General features: G+C 36.3%; 1 protein-coding gene across 1 annotated transcript in view; it reads left to right on the top strand.

Annotated features, from left to right (window-relative positions):
* The first annotated feature begins 482 nt into the window (after positions 1-482).
* The window catches only part of LOC306984536 (uncharacterized protein), a 33,353-nt gene continuing 11,300 nt past the window's right edge, over positions 483-22,535 (top strand). Inside the window, exons 1-22 of the mRNA XM_079586010.1 lie at positions 483-526; positions 652-678; positions 909-1,289; positions 1,403-1,747; positions 1,820-2,194; positions 2,290-2,661; positions 2,995-3,366; positions 3,454-3,798; positions 4,641-5,006; positions 5,403-5,816; positions 6,163-6,239; positions 9,186-9,299; positions 9,667-9,732; positions 9,838-9,994; positions 13,103-13,129; positions 15,986-16,369; positions 16,463-16,801; positions 17,597-17,965; positions 18,087-18,461; positions 21,171-21,545; positions 21,633-21,977; positions 22,145-22,510. Coding sequence (XP_079442136.1) covers positions 654-678; positions 909-1,289; positions 1,403-1,747; positions 1,820-2,194; positions 2,290-2,661; positions 2,995-3,366; positions 3,454-3,798; positions 4,641-5,006; positions 5,403-5,816; positions 6,163-6,239; positions 9,186-9,299; positions 9,667-9,732; positions 9,838-9,994; positions 13,103-13,129; positions 15,986-16,369; positions 16,463-16,801; positions 17,597-17,965; positions 18,087-18,461; positions 21,171-21,545; positions 21,633-21,977; positions 22,145-22,510 — 5,989 coding nt within the window. The 5' untranslated portion in view covers positions 483-526; positions 652-653. The remainder of the gene's footprint in view (positions 527-651; positions 679-908; positions 1,290-1,402; positions 1,748-1,819; positions 2,195-2,289; positions 2,662-2,994; positions 3,367-3,453; positions 3,799-4,640; positions 5,007-5,402; positions 5,817-6,162; positions 6,240-9,185; positions 9,300-9,666; positions 9,733-9,837; positions 9,995-13,102; positions 13,130-15,985; positions 16,370-16,462; positions 16,802-17,596; positions 17,966-18,086; positions 18,462-21,170; positions 21,546-21,632; positions 21,978-22,144; positions 22,511-22,535) is intronic.

Genomic DNA, 22,535 nt, shown 5'->3' with positions numbered 1-22,535 from the left:
TGTAGTCAATTCTACTGTTTGATGAATAGGCTCACTGTGAATCCAGGCATAGGCTCTTTTTTCACATGTTCTTCGCCTTGATCAAAACATGAGTTGCAGGAATAAATGATTTAGTCTTGAGTTTTTAGGTATTTAGACATTTAATTTTGTTCTTTTGCTTTACGGTTTAAAAATGATAATGAGAAATACTTTGACACTGTGTGCAGTTTTATCAAACATTAAAATATATTTCCATAGCTTAGTGTTGCAGTGCATCACATATTTTGTTGATATATTATGTCCACAAACCAACCAAGATGTTGCTAAACAACAACGGTTGTTAAAGCACTAGTTGTAACAACATGTTGAAGATTCTCATAGAGTACATTTATAATGGCACCTATGTGACTCAACAGGTTTCTTTGTGTCACATGAGTTTAGAAAAGTGATCCTCCCATATTTACTAAACTATAAGTATTAAGACAGTCAGGTATTCTAAAACAGAAACAGCAAGAGCAAGACAAAGGAAGAGGCTTCAAATCAAAAGGTAAACTGTCGTCCCGACATTTAAAACATTAAAATATAATAAATAAATAGTGAAAATAGAACAAATGATTTAATTGATTGTTTTATTTATCACAGGTTTTAAATGTGCTTAATATGTTTCCACAGCCATGTTTCCATTGCTTCTGTTATCAGGTAAGACAAAGATTTCCATAATATATTTTATCATCAACATCGTAAATCGACATTTTGTATCAGAGTTTGATTTATCATTTGTCTGGCGACTGATAATGCAGTAATTTTTATTTTATCTTTTATACCATTTTGAGAATAGAGTACTGTGAGAGAATACAGTCAGAATACAGAGTGCACTGATCCATTTGGTCCTTGTTTTCTCCTTTGAAAAATATATATTTTTTTAACAGGTTTTATAACCTTCACCTTGAGTGTCCCTCAGTATGTCTTTGTGAATGAATACAAGACTTGGGCAGAAGCTCAGAGATACTGCAGAGATAAATACACTGATCTGGCCACCATTGAGAATGAACAACAGAAGGTCCAGTTATTGGACACAGTGAATGACGGTTCCATTGATTTGGCCTGGATTGGACTCTATGACGATCAGAACAGTTGGAACTGGACTCTAGAAGGCAGTGATTTCTTCAAGGAAGGAGGGAAAGACTTCAGGAACTGGTATAACTACGGACAAAGCAATTATGGAGGACAAAGTCTGTGTGTGTATATGTATGCTGGGATATGGAATACAAATTACTGCTCAAATACACGTTCTTTTATCTGCTATGATGGTGAGCAGTTTCATTAATATGTATGTAGGACAATGAAACAAATGCGATTATGTTTCATCATTCTGAAATAATCAGCTCTCACTAATGCTCATTGATGTACTTAAATGTTTTAGGAAGACAGAATGCCAGTGCTAGTTATGTTTGGGTTTACATGTACAAAACCTGGACTGAGGCTCAGAGTTACTGCAGAGAACATCACACAGACCTCGTCAGTATCAGGAATGAGACTGAACACCTCAAACTTCGGTCATTATTTGGGTATTATTCCAATTTTTGGATTGGACTGTACAGAACCAGATCTTGGTCAGATCAGAGCAACTCTTCATTCAGTAACTGGAGGACAGGACAGCCAGATAATGCTGGAAACAGTGAATACTGCACTGCAGTGTCATTCAGTGACTCTGGGAACTGGACAGATGAAAACTGCAATACTGCATTAGCTTTCATTTGCTACAGTGGTAAGTAGAAATCTGTCTTAATGGCCAATACTGTCAAACATGTAGTGCTAAAATCTGACATTTTCTCTACAGTTTCATCTTTGGTATCTTTTCGTCAGTATCATTTTGTGAATGAGTCTAAGACCTGGACTGAAGCTCAGAGATACTGCAGACAGAATTACACTGATCTGGCCACCATTGATAACATGGAGGAAATGAACAGTCTGATAAACACAGTTAATGGGAGTTACAATGGCTCAGCCTGGATTGGACAGTATGATGATGTGAACAGCTGGAGATGGTCATTGGAAAACAATGATTTCTATCAGGAAGGAGAGAGAGATTTCAGGAACTTCTATCATCAACCGGACAATAGTGGGGGGAAGGAACTGTGTGTTTACATGGAAAATAATGGAAAATGGTTTGATTTGTCATGTGACTTCACACGGCAATTCGTTTGCTATGATGGTAAGGACTTTTTGTGTGTGTGTGTGTGAGTATTTCTGTGCGTAGAGTAGTTCTGAGTATTCTGTATTAAATGTGTCGTATATTTAAAAACACAGGTAGAGTGAATGCCAACCAAAGTTACATCAGAATCACTGATGGGAGAAACTGGTCAGAGGCTCGTAGATACTGCAGAGATCATTACACAGATCTCGCCAATGTGAGAAATCAGACTGAGAACCAGAGGATCCTTGAGACAGCAGGTGGAGGAGCCTGGATCGGCCTGTACAGAAACAGGGTTTGGTCAAACGGTCAGATTACCAAATATGAAGACTGGAGAACAGATATTCCATATTCTCCGCAGCAACCAGATAATGGTCAATATTATAGCCCATGGTTTTCTCAGCAATGTACTGCAGTATCATTCAGCCATTTAGGTCGATGGACTGATGAGAACTGCTTATCCAGCATGCCTTTCATCTGCTACAACAGTGAGTTTATTTTTTCTCTTCTTTTTACGCAGACCAAAACTTTAATAGACATTACAAAAAGTGTAATTAGAAGTCAATGTATTTAATCTGATTAATTTATTTTGTAATGTATATTATTTATATTATATTTTGAAACAATAACTTACCACATGAATATTTTAATTGTCACCATGCAAACGCTGTTTTTACAGCTAATATAATATATACATATATATTTTATTACATTTGGAAAAAAACTCCAGAATTAAACCATTTTAATACAGTAGTTTCATGATATATTGGTGATTGTAAAGAATAATCAAATGTATTTCTCTGTTTATTTTAAACTTACAGGAACCTGCACACAATCTTCATGCACTCACCAGTATCACTTTGTGTCTGAGTCTAAGACCTGGACTGAAGCTCAGAGATACTGCAGACATAATTACACTGATCTGGCCACCATTGACAACATGGAGGAAATGAACAGGCTCTTTAAAACACTGCATAGGACTTACTATGGCAAAGCTTGGATTGGTCTCTATGATGATCTGAACAGCTGGAAATGGTCTCTGGATAATGCAACATCATTAGGATTTAAAAGCTGGTATGTCCAGCAACCAGTGAACTCAGGTGGACAGAGACTTTGTGTGTACATGTCATATTATTCGGGAGTATGGAGTGAAATGCCTTGCTACTATACACTTCCGTTTATTTGCTATGATGGTGAGAACTCCTGTTGGCTTTTTAAAGTTTTTAGAACAATATATTTATGATACCATGATATATAACATACACATATATTCCCCGCAGGAAGAGTGAATGCTAGTACAAGTTACGTGTTTGTTTACCAGTCCAAAACCTGGCCTGAAGCTCAGAGTTACTGCAGAGAACATCACACAGACCTCGTCAGTATCAGGAATGAGACTGAAAACCTCAAACTTCGGTCATTATTTGGGTATTATTCCAATTTTTGGATTGGACTGTACAGAACCAGATCTTGGTCAGATCAGAGCAACTCTTCATTCAGTAACTGGAGGACAGGACAGCCAGATAATGCTGGAAACAGTGAATACTGCACTGCAGTGTCATTTAGAGACTCTGGGAACTGGACAGATGAAAACTGCAATTATGTATTTCCTTTCATTTGCTACAGTGGTGAGTATTACGTGCACCTCCGTTAAGAAATGCACAAGGTTGACTTTTAAGTGTACACCACTTTCTGGCAGACAGACTTGAATTGATTTAGAAATTATTTAGAAATATTATTCAACATTACCAGATTTATCGAAAATATTTTTCGCAAATATGTGTAACACTTTACAAAAAGATTGCATTTGTTAACATGAACTAACAATGAAAAATACTTCTAAAGCATTTATTTAATGTTAATTTTAACATTTATTAAAAAAACATTATTATAAAAAATATTGGTAACACTTTATTTTGATGGTCCCTTTTGAACATTCTGTTAACTTTAAGTAACTGTGCAACTACATGTCAACTAACTCTCATTAGAGTATTAGTATACTGTCTGCTTAATATCTGCAAACTCTTTATTGTGATGGTCCCCCAACAGACACTCTACTGACTATAAGTAACTTTACAACTACATGCCAACTTAACCCTAACCCTACCAGTCTACTAATGCTCTACTAACACTCTAATGATAGTTAGTAGACATGAAGGGGCAATGTTATTTATAGACAACAGAATGTGTTAAAGGGACCATCAAAATAAAGTGAAACCAAAATATTTTTTGTATTGATCTATGTTAACGTTAGTTACATATAGTTAAAGTAAACAAAGATCAATACATTGATGTTAACAAATGTTAGTTAATGCAAACGTAAAGTGTTACCAAAGTTACTTGGATCATCTTATTTAGTCTACAAACATACTATAAAAGTTAATTAATTTCAAATCCAAAATGTCCTCACAAGTAATCTTTATGATGCACTTTTTAACTTTTATCCTTACCCGTTTTCCCACCTTACCAGCATTAGCATCATCCCGTGAGTATCACTTTGTGAATGAGTCTAAGACCTGGACTGAAGCTCAGAGATACTGCAGACAGAATTACACTGATCTGGCCACCATTGATAACATGGAGGAAATGAACAGTCTGATTAACACAGTTAATGGGAGTTACAATGGCTCAGCCTGGATTGGACAGTATGATGATGTGAACAGCTGGAGATGGTCATTGCAGAACAATGATTTATATCAGGAAGGAGAGAGAGATTTCAAGAACTGGGATCATGAACCCAACAATGGAGCGAATGAACTGTGTGTTAACATGGATTATAATGGAAACTGGTATGACATTTCATGTGGCTACACTCTACCATTCGTTTGCTATGATGGTAAGTATGTTTAAATTGTTTTGATTTGTTGATGATTTTTCTGTAAGTAATTCTGTGCATATATTGTGTGTGTGTGTGTGTGTGTGTAATATATATATATATATATATATATATATATATATATATATATATATATATATATATATATATATATATATATATATATTCTTTTGCTTTGAGATTTGCCAAAGAAGGGATTTTCATTCCTGAAAGATCCTGATCAATATATTTTTCCACATTTAAACCTCTCTTGGGAGAAAAATTATTTTTTATTTTTTTATTTGACTAATTAGTAATGTTTTTTGTTTTCAAAATGTATTTTATCATAGCTATACATTTGACAAATAACAATTATTAACAAATAAATGGACTGATTTACATCCACTAAAATCTTAGGTAGAGACAACGCCTCTCAGAAGTATATCAGGGTATCTGAGGGAAGGAGCTGGACTGGAGCTCAGAGCTACTGCAGAGAGAGATACACAGACCTGGCCAGTGTGAGAAATGAGACAGAGCGTCAACAGATACTGAATGTTACACGTTATTATTCTGGTTATGGTTATGGATATGCTTATAATGGATATAATGTATGGATTGGTCTGCACAGAAACAGACTGTGGTCAGATCAGAGCAGCTCTTCCTTCACATATTGGCTGCCGTATACACCAGGTGATATTGCACAACCAGATAATGGTGCAGGTGTCCCAGGACAGCAGGGAGCTCAACACTGCACAGCTGTGTCTTTAAAATACTCTGGTCAGTGGACGGATGAAGGATGCTTTGCCAGTTTGCCTTTCTTCTGTTACAATGGTAAGCAAATGTACCTTCTGTAATGAAATAAAATAATAAGCATCAGGGGAAAAAACAAGCAAATTTATTACAATAAATTGTTGATGTTAATATGCTATTATTATGTGTGTAATTCACAAACTTTTATGCTAATGCTAGCTCTGTCTTCTATTTGCTTTCTGGTGAACATGATGATCATCATATTGACCCATCAATTCAGATGTATATGGTATGTTTGTGGAGATATGTGCTGTTTTCAGTCCAAAATGAGTGTTTTTCAACATACATCAACATTACCAGATTGTATTGTTTGTATTCATGCACTACTGACCAGTGTTCTTTTTTTTCTTTTTCTTTTACTGATCAGTGACCGGATTGAGAGTGGAACTTACAAGTGCGGAAAATCTGTCAGAGTCTCAGATTGAAGAGCTTGTGATTATACAGGTGAGAAACAGTTCAAAACTCTCATAATGCTTTTAGTTTTTGTTGCACAAAAAGAAACAAAAAACACATGCAAAATAAATAAATTACTTCAGAACAACTTTACAACAACAGCATAATAATAAATCAAGCGCAGCGTCAGTCCTCGCAGGTCACGTTAGTCAAGCTCGCATCAGCTGACTCTCAGCTGATCCACATCTACCTGAATACGACGCCTATATATAAGCTCCTTCAGTATTATCAGCAGCTTTCGTGGTTTATCAGGAGTGAATTACCCTCCTCCATCCCCAGCTCCACCTCTCGTCAGTCAGGATTTGGCATTCTGATTACCCTTTGAATCAGACTAAATTCTCAAATTATGTTGTACCTTCAAATCTTGAATTAATGATATCTGCAACTATCTGCACATTCATTTATTATTATTGCTGTTATTGCTGCTCTCCCTGCTCTTATCCATGCAATAGGCACAGGGAGTTCTTGCCCAGAACAGAACCATATCGCCAATCCAAACTGCATGCTAATTGTGGTCCTGACAGAAATAATAATAATAATAATTATTATTATTATTTACAGATCTTTGTAATATATTTAGCTCAAAAATATCTCACAGAAAATATATCCCATGTTTCAGCTCCAGGAAGAATTTATCAGACGAGGACTTCCCAGCAACTTCACAATGCATTTGAGAAACTATCATAAAATCAAACCGTGAGAGAGAACAACAAAATTTGTGCACACACGAACATGGTTTTAGGGTTTGTGTTTCTACATTTTGCATGTTCTTTGTCCTATTGATAATATACATTTTGAATGTCACATTATTGTCTTGTATTGTATTCATTTTTTTTTAAAACAAATATAAGATAGTTAAGCTGCAGGCTTTTTTGATTTTTTTTTTTTAGTAAAAGATGATTAACACAAAGTAGGTTGCTTGTACTCTTACTATCAGAACTTTTATTTTATTTTTTGATAATCAAACCAATCAAACATTTTGTGTTATTTTGTGTTGATTTGGCCCGAGAGCCTGGGATAGGCTTCAGGATCCCTGTGACCCTACATACAGTAGAACAATTAATTTGGAGAATAGATGGTTGGATTAATTAATCTGTCTGATACAATTTACTTGTTAATTTATTAGTCATCAACCAAGCATAATGATAAATACATTTCTTTTTTGCCACCTCAGGGATACAGTTGTATTTTTCTTTGTTGTCAGCACAATACAATACAGTGGAATGATACGTACAACAACATACAGTGGAACAACCACATGAAAACAGACATCTGACGTGACTTACACATATGACACAACATTTTGTATATATTGTTTGATTACATGGTAATGTGATATTATATGGTACTATTTACAGGTTTATCGTACACTACAATAAATAATCACATAATTTTTTTTTCTTTCTTTAGTTATGGACCTCTAAAGTCCACTGGTTGATCAAGGAAAAGTTGGAAAATAAAAAAATCTTGTCAGTCAGTATAATATCAGGATTATGATTTACACAGAGACCAACCAAATGGAGGGCTATTAATAACATAGTCTGTAAACTACAAACAAGATTATACTTATTTACATAAGTCTCCTATAAATCATATACTTTTTTGAGTTACAGTCCTCGAATCTATGACTCTTCATTGTTTGTAACAACTCTGTTGTTCTGTATTTGTCCAGACACACTACATTTTCATCAAAAGTTGCATATTTAACTTACAGGCCTTATATTACTCCTCAGAGCAAGCAGATGAAACACAATAAACACGGTCATGTTATCGCCGTATAAGACATTTCTGAAAGATAGTTTACAGCACAACTTTGACAACACACTTTGCTCAGGCATTTCAGAATAACAAAAACAGCATTAGATGCTGAGCAACGACATCAGTCCACGGCTGGTTGGTCCAGTTATGCCGTCCGTCCCAATGCAAAGTTAATTTTCTTTTTTGATGTGCATTGAGGAATTTATTCTGTGGATGTTATGTTAGAATAGAAAAACGCATTTATGGCCATTTTACCCACATAATGCATAAAGTAAAATGGTGTATCAATTAATTCCGTTTATATCTTTCATAACATAGTTGAGAACCATCTTTATACAAATTTTGGTTAAAAAGAAAATCCTGAAACCTAAAAATTAGGTTCTAAACTTAAATTCGAATTTTATCGGTAGAAATAACAAGTGGAAACCGTTTGTCAAAAACTTATTTACACACAAACTGACCACAACTTTCAGATGCCATATTTATTTTTTAGCTCAGCTGCCACAGAACGGAAAGCACAGGATTGTGGGATATCAAAGGCGGCGAAGGATACATCTATGCTACATTCAAAAATCTATCAAATGAAGGTATCTCAAGAGACAAGAAGTCAAGCAAATGTTGGATTCCGACAATCCTTGATGTCTTTCTTCCTTTCAATGCATCCTCCGATGCAGCATTTTTAAGATTCTGGACGCATGCGGCCCATGTATCTCATACCCTAACCTAGGCTCCGATTGCCCAGTTGAGCAATTATGAAAACTTTTGTCTATTCCTCCTCCGCCCCAGCACCATCTGTAGACATCTGCTACATGGTTCTACCATTTTCTTGCAGCAGCTTGTCTTTTATGTTTGTTATTTTGACTATACTTCATCAATTCTTCTATTTGCTCAGCCGCAAACAGTGAAGCAGATCGCGTACACCAAAATCAAGCTTATGTATTGGAAATAATGGTGGAATAAATCACTCTGAGAGTTGTCATGACCAAAAGTTGTCATGACTGAAATATATTTAAAATATTTATGTAATATTCCAGCATTATTTCATTTAACAAAAAAATGTTTTTAATAGTTTTTAGTTAATTATAATAACTCTACTTTGCAGTTTGGTCTGCAGCACGCACAACGAGACGGAGTAGGAACTCAGAATGCTCTTTTTTTCAAACTTCTTGACACTGTAAGGCGGATGCCAGTGTTCAAGACCTTCTCAGGAAGGTCCCTGGGTACCCGTTTAGGGGCCAGACATGGAGGGCCCATAAGTCGGGTCGCGGATGCCATATCGTCCCGTTGGCCTGTGTGAGGAGGTCTCCCCTCAGCGGAACCAGGGGACTCTGTCCGATAACTGAACCAGCTCTGGAAACCACGGCCTGGATTCCCAGAGGGGGGCCACTAGGAGGACTGGGCATCCGCTCTCCCTGACCCCTTCTATGACCTGGGGGATCATTGAAACGTGGGGAAACGCATAAAGGGGGCGGCTGGGCCAGAGATGGGCCAGCCCGTCCCTGTTCTTTGAGAAGAACACTGCGCAGTGTGTGTTGGTTCTCGAGGCGAAAAGGTCGACTTCGGCCTCGCCGAACACACTCTATATCAGACTGACCGTCTGTGAGTTCAGGGACCACTCGCCTAGGGGAGTGTTGCCCCGTGAGAGCATATTCGCACCCAGATTCTGAATGCCAGGGATATGCGCTGCCCTCAGAGAACTCAGATTGGTCTGTGCCCACAAGAGAAGGTATCTCGCTATGGCGTACAGGTTGCCTGACATGATGCCGCCCTGATCTCCCTCGAACATGACCGGAGATGGCCGGCATGCGCTCACTAATCTCCATGCTCTCAGGCTGCCATTGGCTGCGGCACTTCTTCTTCCTCGGCCGAAGTAGAGCCGGGAAAGGAAGAGCAGGGGGAAGCGGCGTCGCCGTCTCGTGAGAGAGCTAACCGTGTCCGCAGCACAGAGATGGGCATGCTCTCACAGACAGAGCAGCCGCAGGCAGAGAGTGCAGTCTCGGCGTGGTCGACTCCCAGGCATAAGATCCAGCTCGTGTGTCCATCGGCCTCGTGCAGATTGGATCCGCAGTTGGATGTGCAGTTGCCGCAGCACAGCCAATGAGTGAGCCAGACACTCACTGTGCTTGCTCTGCAGCTACAAAATGCGTTTTACATTATAGGCTTCAGTAAATAGAGGAAAAGGAGTTCCCCCACTGCGTATAGCTAGCTACGCAATACGAAGTGACCGTTCGAAAGGGAACCACGGCATGACCAAACCGAAGCTATTATCAGATAAGTAATATTGGTCTGCTTATATATGTAGTCATGACCTCTGTCTGAAGAAAATGTTATTTTAATTCAAGAGGCTATATACAAATATTTGTCTATGATATAAGACCGTCTAAGATATAAGCCAATCACCTCAGTTTACTGACCAAAACTGATGAGCTTGTGATCGTGAGACCTGCGTTAAGCGGCCAGCGTGATGACCTTAAAGCGGCATATGAGCGGGTCAAATATAAAGTAGGCTAAAGAATGAATGAATGAGGCATTTACTGTTTATAGCGCTTTAAAGAGTGAATAGAATAATCAAACATTCACCTACATTTAATGATACTCAGATATCATTAAAAAACCATTTATGGAGTCAGATTAAATAACGAGGTTATATGAGAAAATGTATTTAATTTAATCTTGTTGTGTTGCGTGAAAGGAAAGACAGTAACGCGCAGAAACCTCCCGTCCTATTGGAAACCGCCATTGGACCTAGGGCTTACAACACTCAAGAACACACAGGGAAAACATAGGAGAAAACGCAAACCACTAAACATATACGAGGACCGACAAAGAAGTGAACATAACAGGGAGTAAATACAAGGCAAACATAATGACAGATAGATGCAGATAGTATAGGCTATATAACCATTGGAACAAACATAATCAGAAATGAAGGAAACCGAAACTAAACAGAGCAGGAATATAGGAACTAAGGGAAACAAAACAGAAAATCAAAAATAAGAGTCCATAATGGTGATACTTTACATGTCTAATTTTATTCAGGCCAAGTAAGTCATGGTCCCGTCCTACAAGTACGTAAGGTCCAATGAGAGGAGCAGTCATGCTACTAAAAGGATGATTTGCACAAATCAAATAAACGATGGAAGAATCAAATAATTGGAAAGCTTTAATAAAAATACAACCTGCACATTTGTGTTCTTAAACCTTCTAAATACATAATTTGCATTGTTACCATTGTTTGAATCCTGTTTGAGACATGTCAGTCAGATATCATATCATATCTGTGACAATCGAAACTGCCACAAGCTGTTAGTAGCCAAACTTGTTTTGAAGCGGTTAAACGTTCCTTTAACATCATGATTTTTGTAAATAATGTTATATACATTTCAATAAAAATTACGTATGTGAACACGTTTACATGCCTTAATAAAGAAAATAATCAAATAAAACAATAAAAAAAAATTGTGTGACTAGTAAGATTGATGACACATGCATTATCTCAGAGCATCAGCTAAGATATTTCATCTTACATTTATTTTGTTAGTAAACTTCAGACATCTCTGGCAATTAACACCTCACAAATGGTTGTTCATACTGTACATATGAGCGTGGGCTACACATAATGATTCATAAAAGCGTAGGCTATAGCCGTTTGGCAATGTAGAAGTATAAGTCATCCATAACTGAAATGGAGAGAGGAAACTCATTCAATTCACAATGTATTGAACATATTTAGATATATTTTTTTAGATTAAAAGTATTTTATGCACATTTTACTTGTCTTAAAGATTCAGATTGAGGAGGCAAATGTCATGCAGCTGGTTTTGATTATGAACAGAGATAATCAAAGGTGTTCTATTGTGTCCTCCTCACTATCAGTTTAGCCAGTATGTTGTTTAAACACTCTAGTAACTTGTTTGTCTGGTTCTGCATTATGTAAATACAGATGGCTGCTTTCTCTTTTAAAAAACATTCAGCCACAATAATAATTTATCATGTTCATGTATAATCACCATTGTACAGTACAATCACCATTTACAGACCAGTCAGAAAATATCTGTAAAAACAAAATGCAAAGGAAAGTGGTGGGTATGACCGCAAAGTTGTAGAAAGTTCAATATATAAAACAAAGGCAAAAGAAAAGCTTCATTATTATTAATGTTCCAGATATTGCAAATAATAATAATGATTTCATGACAAAAACGTTTTAATTGCTGGTCCGTTTTAGTAAAGCATGCAGGTTAGATACATTTGCCACTAAGTTCAAGAACACAGGACACATTCTGAAACATTAAAACTGTTCAAACATTATTAGAAGAGTCCAAATTCCAGCCATTATGTGTAATATTTCTTTATATCCACGACACACAGACTGATATTTAAATGTATCTTTAGATATTGAGCAGACCAGTGACAATTGAAAAGTTAACATTTATAGACATTTTAAGAAGGACATCATACCTTTTGAGAGAGTTTTGGATGGTTGAGCTCCAGAAAATCTATAATGAGGTGGCTTTGAGAGGATTTTTTGACAGTTACAGATAAATAAAAAAAAGAAAAAAAAAAGAAGGTGCACCATGTTACCATAAAGTGGCTCTTTAGGGTGATAGGGTTCTAAATAGAACTTACTATGTGTAAAGTACCTTTAAAAAGTCATCTTTTTTTAGAGTGTATTTTATCAAGTTTAATTTTTTTTTTTATATATCTGTAGGCTATATAAAGCTAGTGTAAATTTAATGGAAAGCTGCTGAAGAGAAAAATTAATTAATATTCTTCAGTTTACTCTCACTGTATATTTCTAACAAGGTAGGTTTATTGATGTTAAGTTCTATATCTATATTTTGTAAATTTCTGTTGAACAAAACCATACTGGTAGCTAATTTAGGCCACCCATCAGGTTTTGTGAGTCACACCCACATTTTGCTGTATAAAAAGAGCTGCAATAAAGCCAAACAGAAACTGGCGAGCAAGACACACGGCTTGAAGTCTTGAGATCCTACCGGTAAACTAAATATTTGACAAAACTGGTGCTTAATTACTTTTTTTAACAAATGTACACATTATTTTTTCAATTAAACATGCACAATTTTTCTCCACAGCCATGCTTTCACTGGTACTATTCTCAGGTATGGATTTTTTTTTTTTTTTTTTTACAAAGAACCAGACCTTTTTAAAATCTTGTGGCATTAATGTGCTAATTTGATTAGTGATCTAAAATAGTGCAGAATCTTACATGTTCCTCATTTCATGTGATAATGTTATTTGTTTAAAAAGGTGATGAACTGTGAAATCAAAGTTTCCTTGAGCTTTTGACATATAAGAATCTTGAAAACGCCACGCCGATATTGAGCCTCATTTTAGTTCTCCTTTTTTGTCCCAAAGTCTGCTTGCCATGGTCCATAATGTTTGAACGAAATAAGAACAGCGTGCCGCTGAACGTTACGCACTACGCAGTTGTCCACGTCTGTCAGCATTACGTCATGGCTATGGCAGTACGAGCGGAAACCGAGGATAACGCGGATACTGCGTCCTTAAAGGGATACTTCACCTCTGGAAAGATGAATGTGTATTTAAAATGGGTCATTTGTGTAGAAGAAATGTGAAATTATTTTTGAATTTGGAGCCTTCTAGACTGAGAAAAGCCAGAAAATGTTTTTTTGGCTTATGGGGATGAAAGACAACAACTCCCAGAATGCACTTGCTTCGCTGCCCTAGGAGGCCACGCCTACCGGTAAGAGATCGCAGTAAACAAGGCTATGCTACTAGTGAGTCTTCGTGAGTCTGCCCGGTATTTTGATGTCGCCCAAAATGTCCAGGATTCGGCTTTTGCGTTCTACAGTCGCCATTCATCATGTTATACTGTGACGAGCAGGAACGAGACCGCGGGAGAACGACGCGAGGCCGGTGGCGTGATTACTGATGAGCGGCGCCGGCGCCTGTGAGACGCATCGGTCTCGTATCTCTCACGGAGGAGCTTGAATTTTCTTAGCAATGTTAAAACACACATCAACCGATCACTTGTTTAGCGTTCATGTAAACACTACATTCAGATTCACCGATCGGAATGAATTCAGTTAGATTTAAACAAAAGGTGTGCAAGTAAACAATGAATGGCGACTGCAGAAAGCAAAAACCGAATCCCGGACATTTTGGACGATCTCGACGGCCGGACATGTCCGGGAAAAAGAGGATGGTAACCCCTACTACTCAGCTTTCTCCACAGAATAAGAAACTGTTTGCTTAGCTTCCAATAAAAGATGGCTGACACTATATGTACATTCTGTGAGTGAGATCCCTCCCTCTATGGGCGAGGGTTGAAAACATGCGGAACAGCGCCTACTACTGGATAAATGATGAGCTAGTGTTTGTAGTCTTACCCGTATTCAAAGAAATTGGACTTCCTGCTTTTTATGACGCAAAATGACGATTTTTGCGTCATAAAAAGCAGGAAGTGGAACACTTAAATCCTTATTTCTCCCATCTCATGGGAAAATAAGGGAATACACCATGACTATTCGAAAATGTGACAGGGTTTCTAAAGATACAAAGTCTAATGCAAATGGGTGAAGTGTTCCTTTAACAAGTGTAATTTTTTTCCGGGACGAGCCATTATTTAAAATTGTAATTTCTCTGAAATAAAAAATCTTTGGAGACTTTGGGGATTTTGTATACAACTGCAGGAAATAAATCACACTGTGCAAGTGATTTTAGGATATTATATTACAAAATTCTTACATATTGTACCTTTAATTTGAACTGTTCTCGCTGATAATCTTACAAATACCTATATAATAGAGATATTTACATTTTTTTGCCAAGAAATGTATCAAAATACCATTTGAGCAGTTACACCTAAGTTGTACATGCATCAATCATCTTAATTAAATACAGACACAGACATTTAAAAAGACAGGAGGATCAGGGTTTTTCCCCATTATTATTCAAGGTGAGTGAAATTATATGTAATTTTCACGGTTATGTCCTGTTTTTATCTGTGATTAAGTTTTACTTTGAGTTGTTTTTTGCACTGTTTTCTTTTTCCTTTGTTCATTTTCCAGGGTTTAAGTTACTCATTGTTTGATTATCGTTTGTAATGTTCATTTAGTTCATTGGTTTGTTCAGTGCTCTGTTTCCTTCTGTTCATTGTCAGTTCTCCTCGCGTTTACATTGGTCGTTCAGTTTATGTTCTTAGTTCTTGAGTTCATTGTAAATAAACTGCTTGCGATTAGTTTCTGCACTCAATTTTATTTCACCCAAGACAGTAATGTAATTTTTATAATTCTTCAGGCTGAGGAATGTGGATTGACTGAAACTTTGCTCATTAAAATATTTTTGTGATAATGCAAACTGGAAGTATGTGGGATTTATATTATTCAGCTTATATTTTTTCCAGTTTATATCATTTTCCAGTTTCCAACACATTTATTCGGGTGAGCGAGGCACACTATATATTTTCTTTAAATGTGTATATCAAAAAGTTAATTTGATCAACTTTAGCAGTGCATTAGCACACAAACGGCATAACTGATAACACATATGAACTAAAAGGCATATTATTAAATATAAATACATTTATATTTCATGTTATGGCTGTCATGCTGTCATGTATTATAATTATATGAAATAAGATAAGGCAAATGTGTGATCTGAGATTTATAGACAAAACTCCTCAAGGAAATAATAAAAAAAAAGTGGGGAGATTTGGCCTCATATCTGGACGCTTTGATAAGTTAAAGAAAAATATTTACTTCTGAATATTGTTTCTGTCTATACACTGTATGGCCTTTTTTATGTATTCTTTTGAATGTACAGGACATTATGAGAGTCAGTGGCTATCAGCATTTCTGTATATCTTATAGATAAGTATGGTAAATTTTGGACACCTTTCTGCAGTCACCCATTATGAATCTGACATGGTCTAAACAGGGAGATAACAGAAATAGTTTCATGTGATTTCAAATTCCCTTTTGTGTTTTCAACAGGTTTCTTTGCCCTAATGCAGTGTGTCCCTCAGTATGTCTTTGTGAATGAATCCAAGACTTGGGCAGAAGCTCAGAGATACTGTAGAGATAAATACACTGATCTGGCCTCCATTGAGAATGAACAACAGACGGTCCAGTTATTGGACACAGTGAATGACGGTTCCATTGATTTGGCCTGGATTGGACTCTATGATGATCAGAACAGTTGGAACTGGACTCTAGAAGGCAGCAATTTATTCAAGGAGGAAGAGAAAGACTTCAGGAACTGGTATAACCCAGAACCAAGCAATTATGGAGGACAAAGTGTGTGTGTGTTTATGTTCATGGGGAAATGGTATACAAAATACTGCTCCAGTGCATTTTATCCTACTGTCTGCTATGATGGTAAGCTGTTCCAATATAATGTCTAAGACAGTAAACAAAATTGAAAACAAACCAACCTCTCTCTGAACTTAATATGATATTAATATATTTCAGGAAGAGAAAACGCCAGTGATACTTATGTTTTCATTTACCAGTACAAAACCTGGCCTGAAGCTCAGAGTTACTGCAGAGAACATCACACAGACCTCATCAGTATCAGGAATGAGACTGAAAACCAGAAGATTCAGTATTTATTACGGAATCATTATAATAATGTTTGGATTGGACTGTACAGAACCAGATCTTGGTCAGATCAGAGCAACTCTTCATTCAGTAACTGGACGACAGGACAGCCAGATACTGCAGGATCCTGCACTGTGGTCTCATTCAGTGACTCTGGGAAATGGACAGACGAAAACTGCAATTATACATTTCCTTTCTTTTGCTACAGTGGTGAGTAGATCTTAAAGGGATAGTTCTCCTAAAAAGGAATAATCTGTCATAATTTACTCACCCTCGTATCATTCCAGACCTGTATGCATTTCTTTACTATGCTGAAGACAAAAGAAGATATTTGAAGAATATTAAAAGTTTTAGTGTTACTTCAGCTATGTAAAAAAAAGATAGCACTTTATGTTTACAGTCCTGTTCCCCATGTACGTACTATGTACTGATATAACTATAACTGGGTAATAACTAGGTACTAACCCTGAACCTACCCCTAAACCTAATCTTAACCCATGTAGTTACTAACCAGTACTTTCTTATGTAAGTAGGCCTACATGTAAGTGCACCATCTTCTTTTGTCTTCCACAGGAGAATGAATGTGATGGTATAACATGAGGGTCAGTAAATCATGACAGAATTATTCTTTATGCCTTTATTATCTTTTCTAGATTAATCAATTAAATCTATCACACACTGCCTCAGTGGTCACATCTATTGCAAGAAAGAGTAGATGGGTTTAGTTGGGTTCAAAAAGTCACTGATCAAATAAGCAAATTTGTGACACAAGGAAAAGAAAGACAAACCAAATACTAGATAATATTCATGTTCATTTTTCAATTAATGTTTCACTTATTTTTTAATGGTGATCATAACCATAAAAGCTGTATTGAATGAGAAGGAAAAAAAAATCTAAATCTGCACATTCTCAGATTTTGGACCATATTGAATTTATCACAAATAGGCTACAGGTGATAAAAACAACAACTTTATTTTAGAAACATTTGTTTACTGTATTTACAGCATTAGCATTATCCCGGGAGTATCACTTTGTGAATGAGTCTAAGACCTGGACTGAAGCTCAGAGATACTGCAGACAGAATTACACTGATCTGGCCACCATTGATAACATGGAGGAAATGAACAGTCTGATTAACACAGTTAATGGGAGTTACAATGGCTCAGCCTGGATTGGACAGTATGATGATGTGAACAGCTGGAGATGGTCATTGCAAAACAATGATTTCTATCAGGAAGGAGAGAGAGATTTCAGGAACTGGTATCATGAACCAGACAACAGTGGGGGGAAAGAACTGTGTGTTTACATGGATAATGATGGAAAATGGTATGCTATGTCATGTGACGACACAATAACATTCATTTGCTATGATGGTAAGGACATTGAGTTGGTTTTATATATAATTTTTTTTCTCTTTTTTTTTTTTTTTCAATGAGACCTAATTTGTCAATATGAAAAATATGAATATTTGTCAAATATTATTTAATATCTTAGGTAGAGAGAATGCCACACAGAGTTACATCAGAATCACTGATGGGAGAAAGTGGTCAGAGGCTCGTAGATACTGCAGAGATCATTACACAGATCTCGCCAATGTGAGAAATCAGACTGAGAACCAGAGGATCCTTGAGACAGCAGGTGGAGGAGTCTGGATCGGCCTGTACAGAAACAGGGTTTGGTCAAACAGTCAGATTACCAGTTATCAAAACTGGAGGCCACAAATTCCTGGGTTACCGGCACAACCAGATAATGGAAATAATCAAGGTAACGAAAATGGATATCAGCACTGCACGGCAGTTTCATTCCAGTATTCGGGCCGATGGACAGATGAGGTCTGTGTATCCAGCAGGCCTTTCTTCTGCTACAGCAGTAAGTTCACTTGCTTTGATGGATGCCTTTATTTGGCAGGAATGAGAAAGATTTTAACACCATGGTGTCTCCAACATGAAAGATCAACATCACGTTGAAAACTCTGAAAACCCTTAATATTGTGATTTTTAAATAAAAAATAAATAAAGGAAACCACCTCAATGGTGACCTAAAACAGAACTTTTACAACAAAACATCACCAAATACAGTAAATATAATAAAAGCATATGTTGGGGGTCCAAGCATTTTATTATTCTGACTCCAAACAACATAATTTCAGTTACCAACTGTAACGAAGAAGCAGAGTCGTGCAAATCCATGTGCAGTGAGTTTTATTAAACAGAAAAGCACACAGAGTGGAAACAGTGTAGAACTATGGCAAGCCGCTTTAGCTTTTATTAATTTCCAGGATATGAATTCTTGATATCAACAATTACATTTTCACTAGTTAAAATGATAGTTATTGATATCAGGAATTAGATTTATACTAGTAACAATGGCAATGTTTGAGATCAGGAATTACATTTCCACTAGTAACAATGCTAATTCTTGATATCAACAATAAACAAATTTTACTACTTAAAATGTTAATTCTAGATATCAAGAATTAAATTTTTGATTTCAAGAATTTAATTCTTGATATCTGTAATTGCATTTTCACTAGTGAAATGTCACCATAGGCTGCCATTCAAAATCAATTGTTGATATCAATTTCACATATCAGAAAATACAATTCTGACAAGTAAAAACCTTTATTTTTGATATCAACAATTCAGTTGTCACTAGTTGAAATGTCTATTCTTGATATCAACAATTGAATTGCTACTAGTAACAATGTTCATTTTTGATATCAATAATTCCATTTTCACTAGTGACAATGTTAATTTCTGATATCATGAATGTGATTGTTATTAGTAAGAAAGCCATTTTAGATATCTGAAATATTATTGATATCATAAATACATTTTCAGATATCAAAAATGAAAAATGTTACTAGTAGCAATTCAATTGTTGATATCAAGAATATACATTTCAACTAGTGACAATTGAATTCTTGATATCAGTAATTCGCATTTTTACTAGTAACAATGTAATTATTGATATAAAAAAATGTTCTACTAGTAAGAAATCAATTCTTGATATCAACAATTGATTTTGAATGGCAGCCTATGGTGACATTTCACTAGTGAAAATATAATTACAGATATCAACAATTCAATTGTTGATATGAACAATTACATTTTTGATATCAACAATTACATTTTTGATATCAACAATTACAATTTTGTAATTTTGTAACTTTAATTGTTGATATCAAAAATTTAATTGTTGATATCAAGAATTCATATCCTGGAAATGAATAAATACTAAAACGGCTTGCCATAGTAGAACAGGTTCAAGGGGCAAATCCAAACTCAGCAACGATACCAGGCTAGGGTCGGGGGAGGCAGCAGACACACAGAGCCCAGGAGGGAAGGCAAGGGTAGATAAACCAGGGAAATCCAGAGAACGTAAAATCCAGAGAACGTAAAATCCAGAGAACGTAAAATCCAGAGAACGTAAAATCCAGAGAACGTAAAATCCAGAGAACGTAAAATCCACAGTAGCGTTTGAACGTGGCAGATGCAAGACCTCGCGACGAGCACAGAGAGAGCAGCTTACATAGAGGGGAGAAGTGGCTGCACCTGTGCAGGTGATTAGGAGTGAGACTCCGACAGACAATGGGACAAATGGAAGATGTTGTTCAATATTCAGGAGAGGGAGTTCTTTGACGACTAGAGCGAGAAACTGATGATGAGCGATCTATGACACCAACAAACTTGACTTCGTATGTACTTTTTTTAAGTTGGTCATACAAAATCACCTTGAGTTTAACTTTCTTTTAAAAAAAAAATCTATTTTGAAATCTATTCTGTTTGGTATGCATCTTGGCAGGAACATAACTAGTTTAGCTGTAATAATTTAATTGAGCACTGTAAAGAAAAAAAGAACACACTATATAAAATTGTGGCAACAGATTATAATAAATATTAACTAAATTTAAAAAATGAGAATTGAGTTAGAATTAATCCAATTAATTCCTTAAAAGTCAACCATAAAACAAGTAAATGCAAATAGCACACAAAAAATTAAATACAATAATATGCTGATTCTGTACACATCTAAAAAAAATCCTACAATGCATTTCAAAATTCCAAATGTCTGGTATGTGCCAACAAAAAAATTGTCAGTGAAAATCATCAGACATCAACATCTAAATCAACATCAGTTAATTCTCAATAAGAATTTTTTTAGATGTCTGGCAGAAATAAAGTCAATCTGATCAGTAATAAGTGAACATGGAAATGAGTTTGTGGAGTTGTTTAATCCTCCTCTGCTGAGATCTTGAGAGATTTAATGTCTTCAGATATCTTCAGTTGATTTCATCTAAGGCTGTGGCTGGAAGTCAGTTGTAGTTATTGTGTTTCACTTTCATTAAGTGTGCGGTTTACCACGCACATTTTTAAACAAATTAATTATGTAAAAAAATTCATCAAAAGCTGGTTCTATATTGTTATCTTTTGACAAGCAGTAAGTGTGACTTACATGTATAACAGTAGCCTATTTGACAACTATTAGTACAATGAAAGTTTGTACAGTATGGTTTGTTGGTACATCACTGACCAGAAGATTGCAAATTATTTTTCTGTGCTGTTAAACAATTCACAGAGACCTGCACACAATCTTCATGCACTCACCAGTATCACTTTGTGTCTGAGTCTAAGACCTGGACTGAAGCTCAGAGATACTGCAGACAGAATTACACTGATCTGGCCACCATTGATAACATGGAGGAAATGAACAGGCTCTTTAAAACAGTGCGTGGCATTTACTATGGCTCAGCTTGGATTGGTCTCTATGATGATCTGAACAGCTGGAAATGGTCTCTGGATAATGCAACATCATTGGGAGGATTTAAAAGCTGGTATGTCCAGCAACCAGTGAACTCAGGTGGACAGAGTCTGTGTGTGTCCATGTCATATTATTGGGGAGTATGGAGTGAATTCTCTTGCTACAATACACTTCCATTTATTTGCTATGATGGTGAGAACTCCTGTTGACTTTATGAAGTTTTTAGAACAATATATTTATGATACCATGATATATCACATACACATTTATTCCCCGCAGGAAGAGTGAATGCTAGTACAAGTTACGTGTTTGTTTACCAGTCCAAAACCTGGCATGGAGCTCAGAGTTACTGCAGAGAACATCACACAGACCTCGTCAGTATCAGGAATGAGATCGAAAACTACAGGGTTCAGTCATTACTTTCAAATTATTACACAATTTGGATTGGACTGTACAGAACCAGATCTTGGTCAGATCAGAGCAACTCTTCATTCAGTAACTGGAGGACAGGACAGCCAGATAATGCTGGAAACAGTGAAAACTGCACTGCAGTGTCATTCAGTGACTCTGGGAACTGGACAGATGAAAACTGCAGTATTGCATTAGCTTTCATTTGCTACAGTGGTGAGAAGCAAATAATAATCACAACCTTTACAAATGTTTTAATAATGTAACAAATGAGAATAAGATACAGTATATTAGAACATCACAAAAATAAAAGGGACACATAATTTCAAAATGTGTGACTAAATTTTTGGTTTTGTATTGTTACAATTTTCCCACCTTACCAGCATTAGCATTATCCCGGGAGTATCACTTTGTGAATGAGTCTAAGACCTGGACTGAAGCTCAGAGATACTGCAAACAGAATTACACTGATCTGGCCACCATTGATAACATGGAGGAAATGAACAGTCTGATTAACACAGTTAATGGGAGTTACAATGGCTCAGCCTGGATTGGACAGTATGATGATGTGAACAGCTGGAGATGGTCATTGCAAAACAATGATTTCTATCAGGAAGGAGAGAGAGATTTCAGGAACTGGTATCATGAACCAAATAATGTTGGGAATGAACTGTGTGTTTCCATGGATTATAATGGAAACTGGTATGATTCTTCATGTGAAAATGATAACACATTTGTCTGCTATGATGGTAAGAAATTGAACATTTCTTTTTA

This window comes from Phoxinus phoxinus, assembly GCF_949152265.1.
Source record: "Phoxinus phoxinus genome assembly, chromosome: 17".
Classification (NCBI taxonomy): domain Eukaryota; kingdom Metazoa; phylum Chordata; class Actinopteri; order Cypriniformes; family Leuciscidae; genus Phoxinus; species Phoxinus phoxinus.
This window is presented reverse-complemented; position numbering and strand designations above follow the sequence as displayed.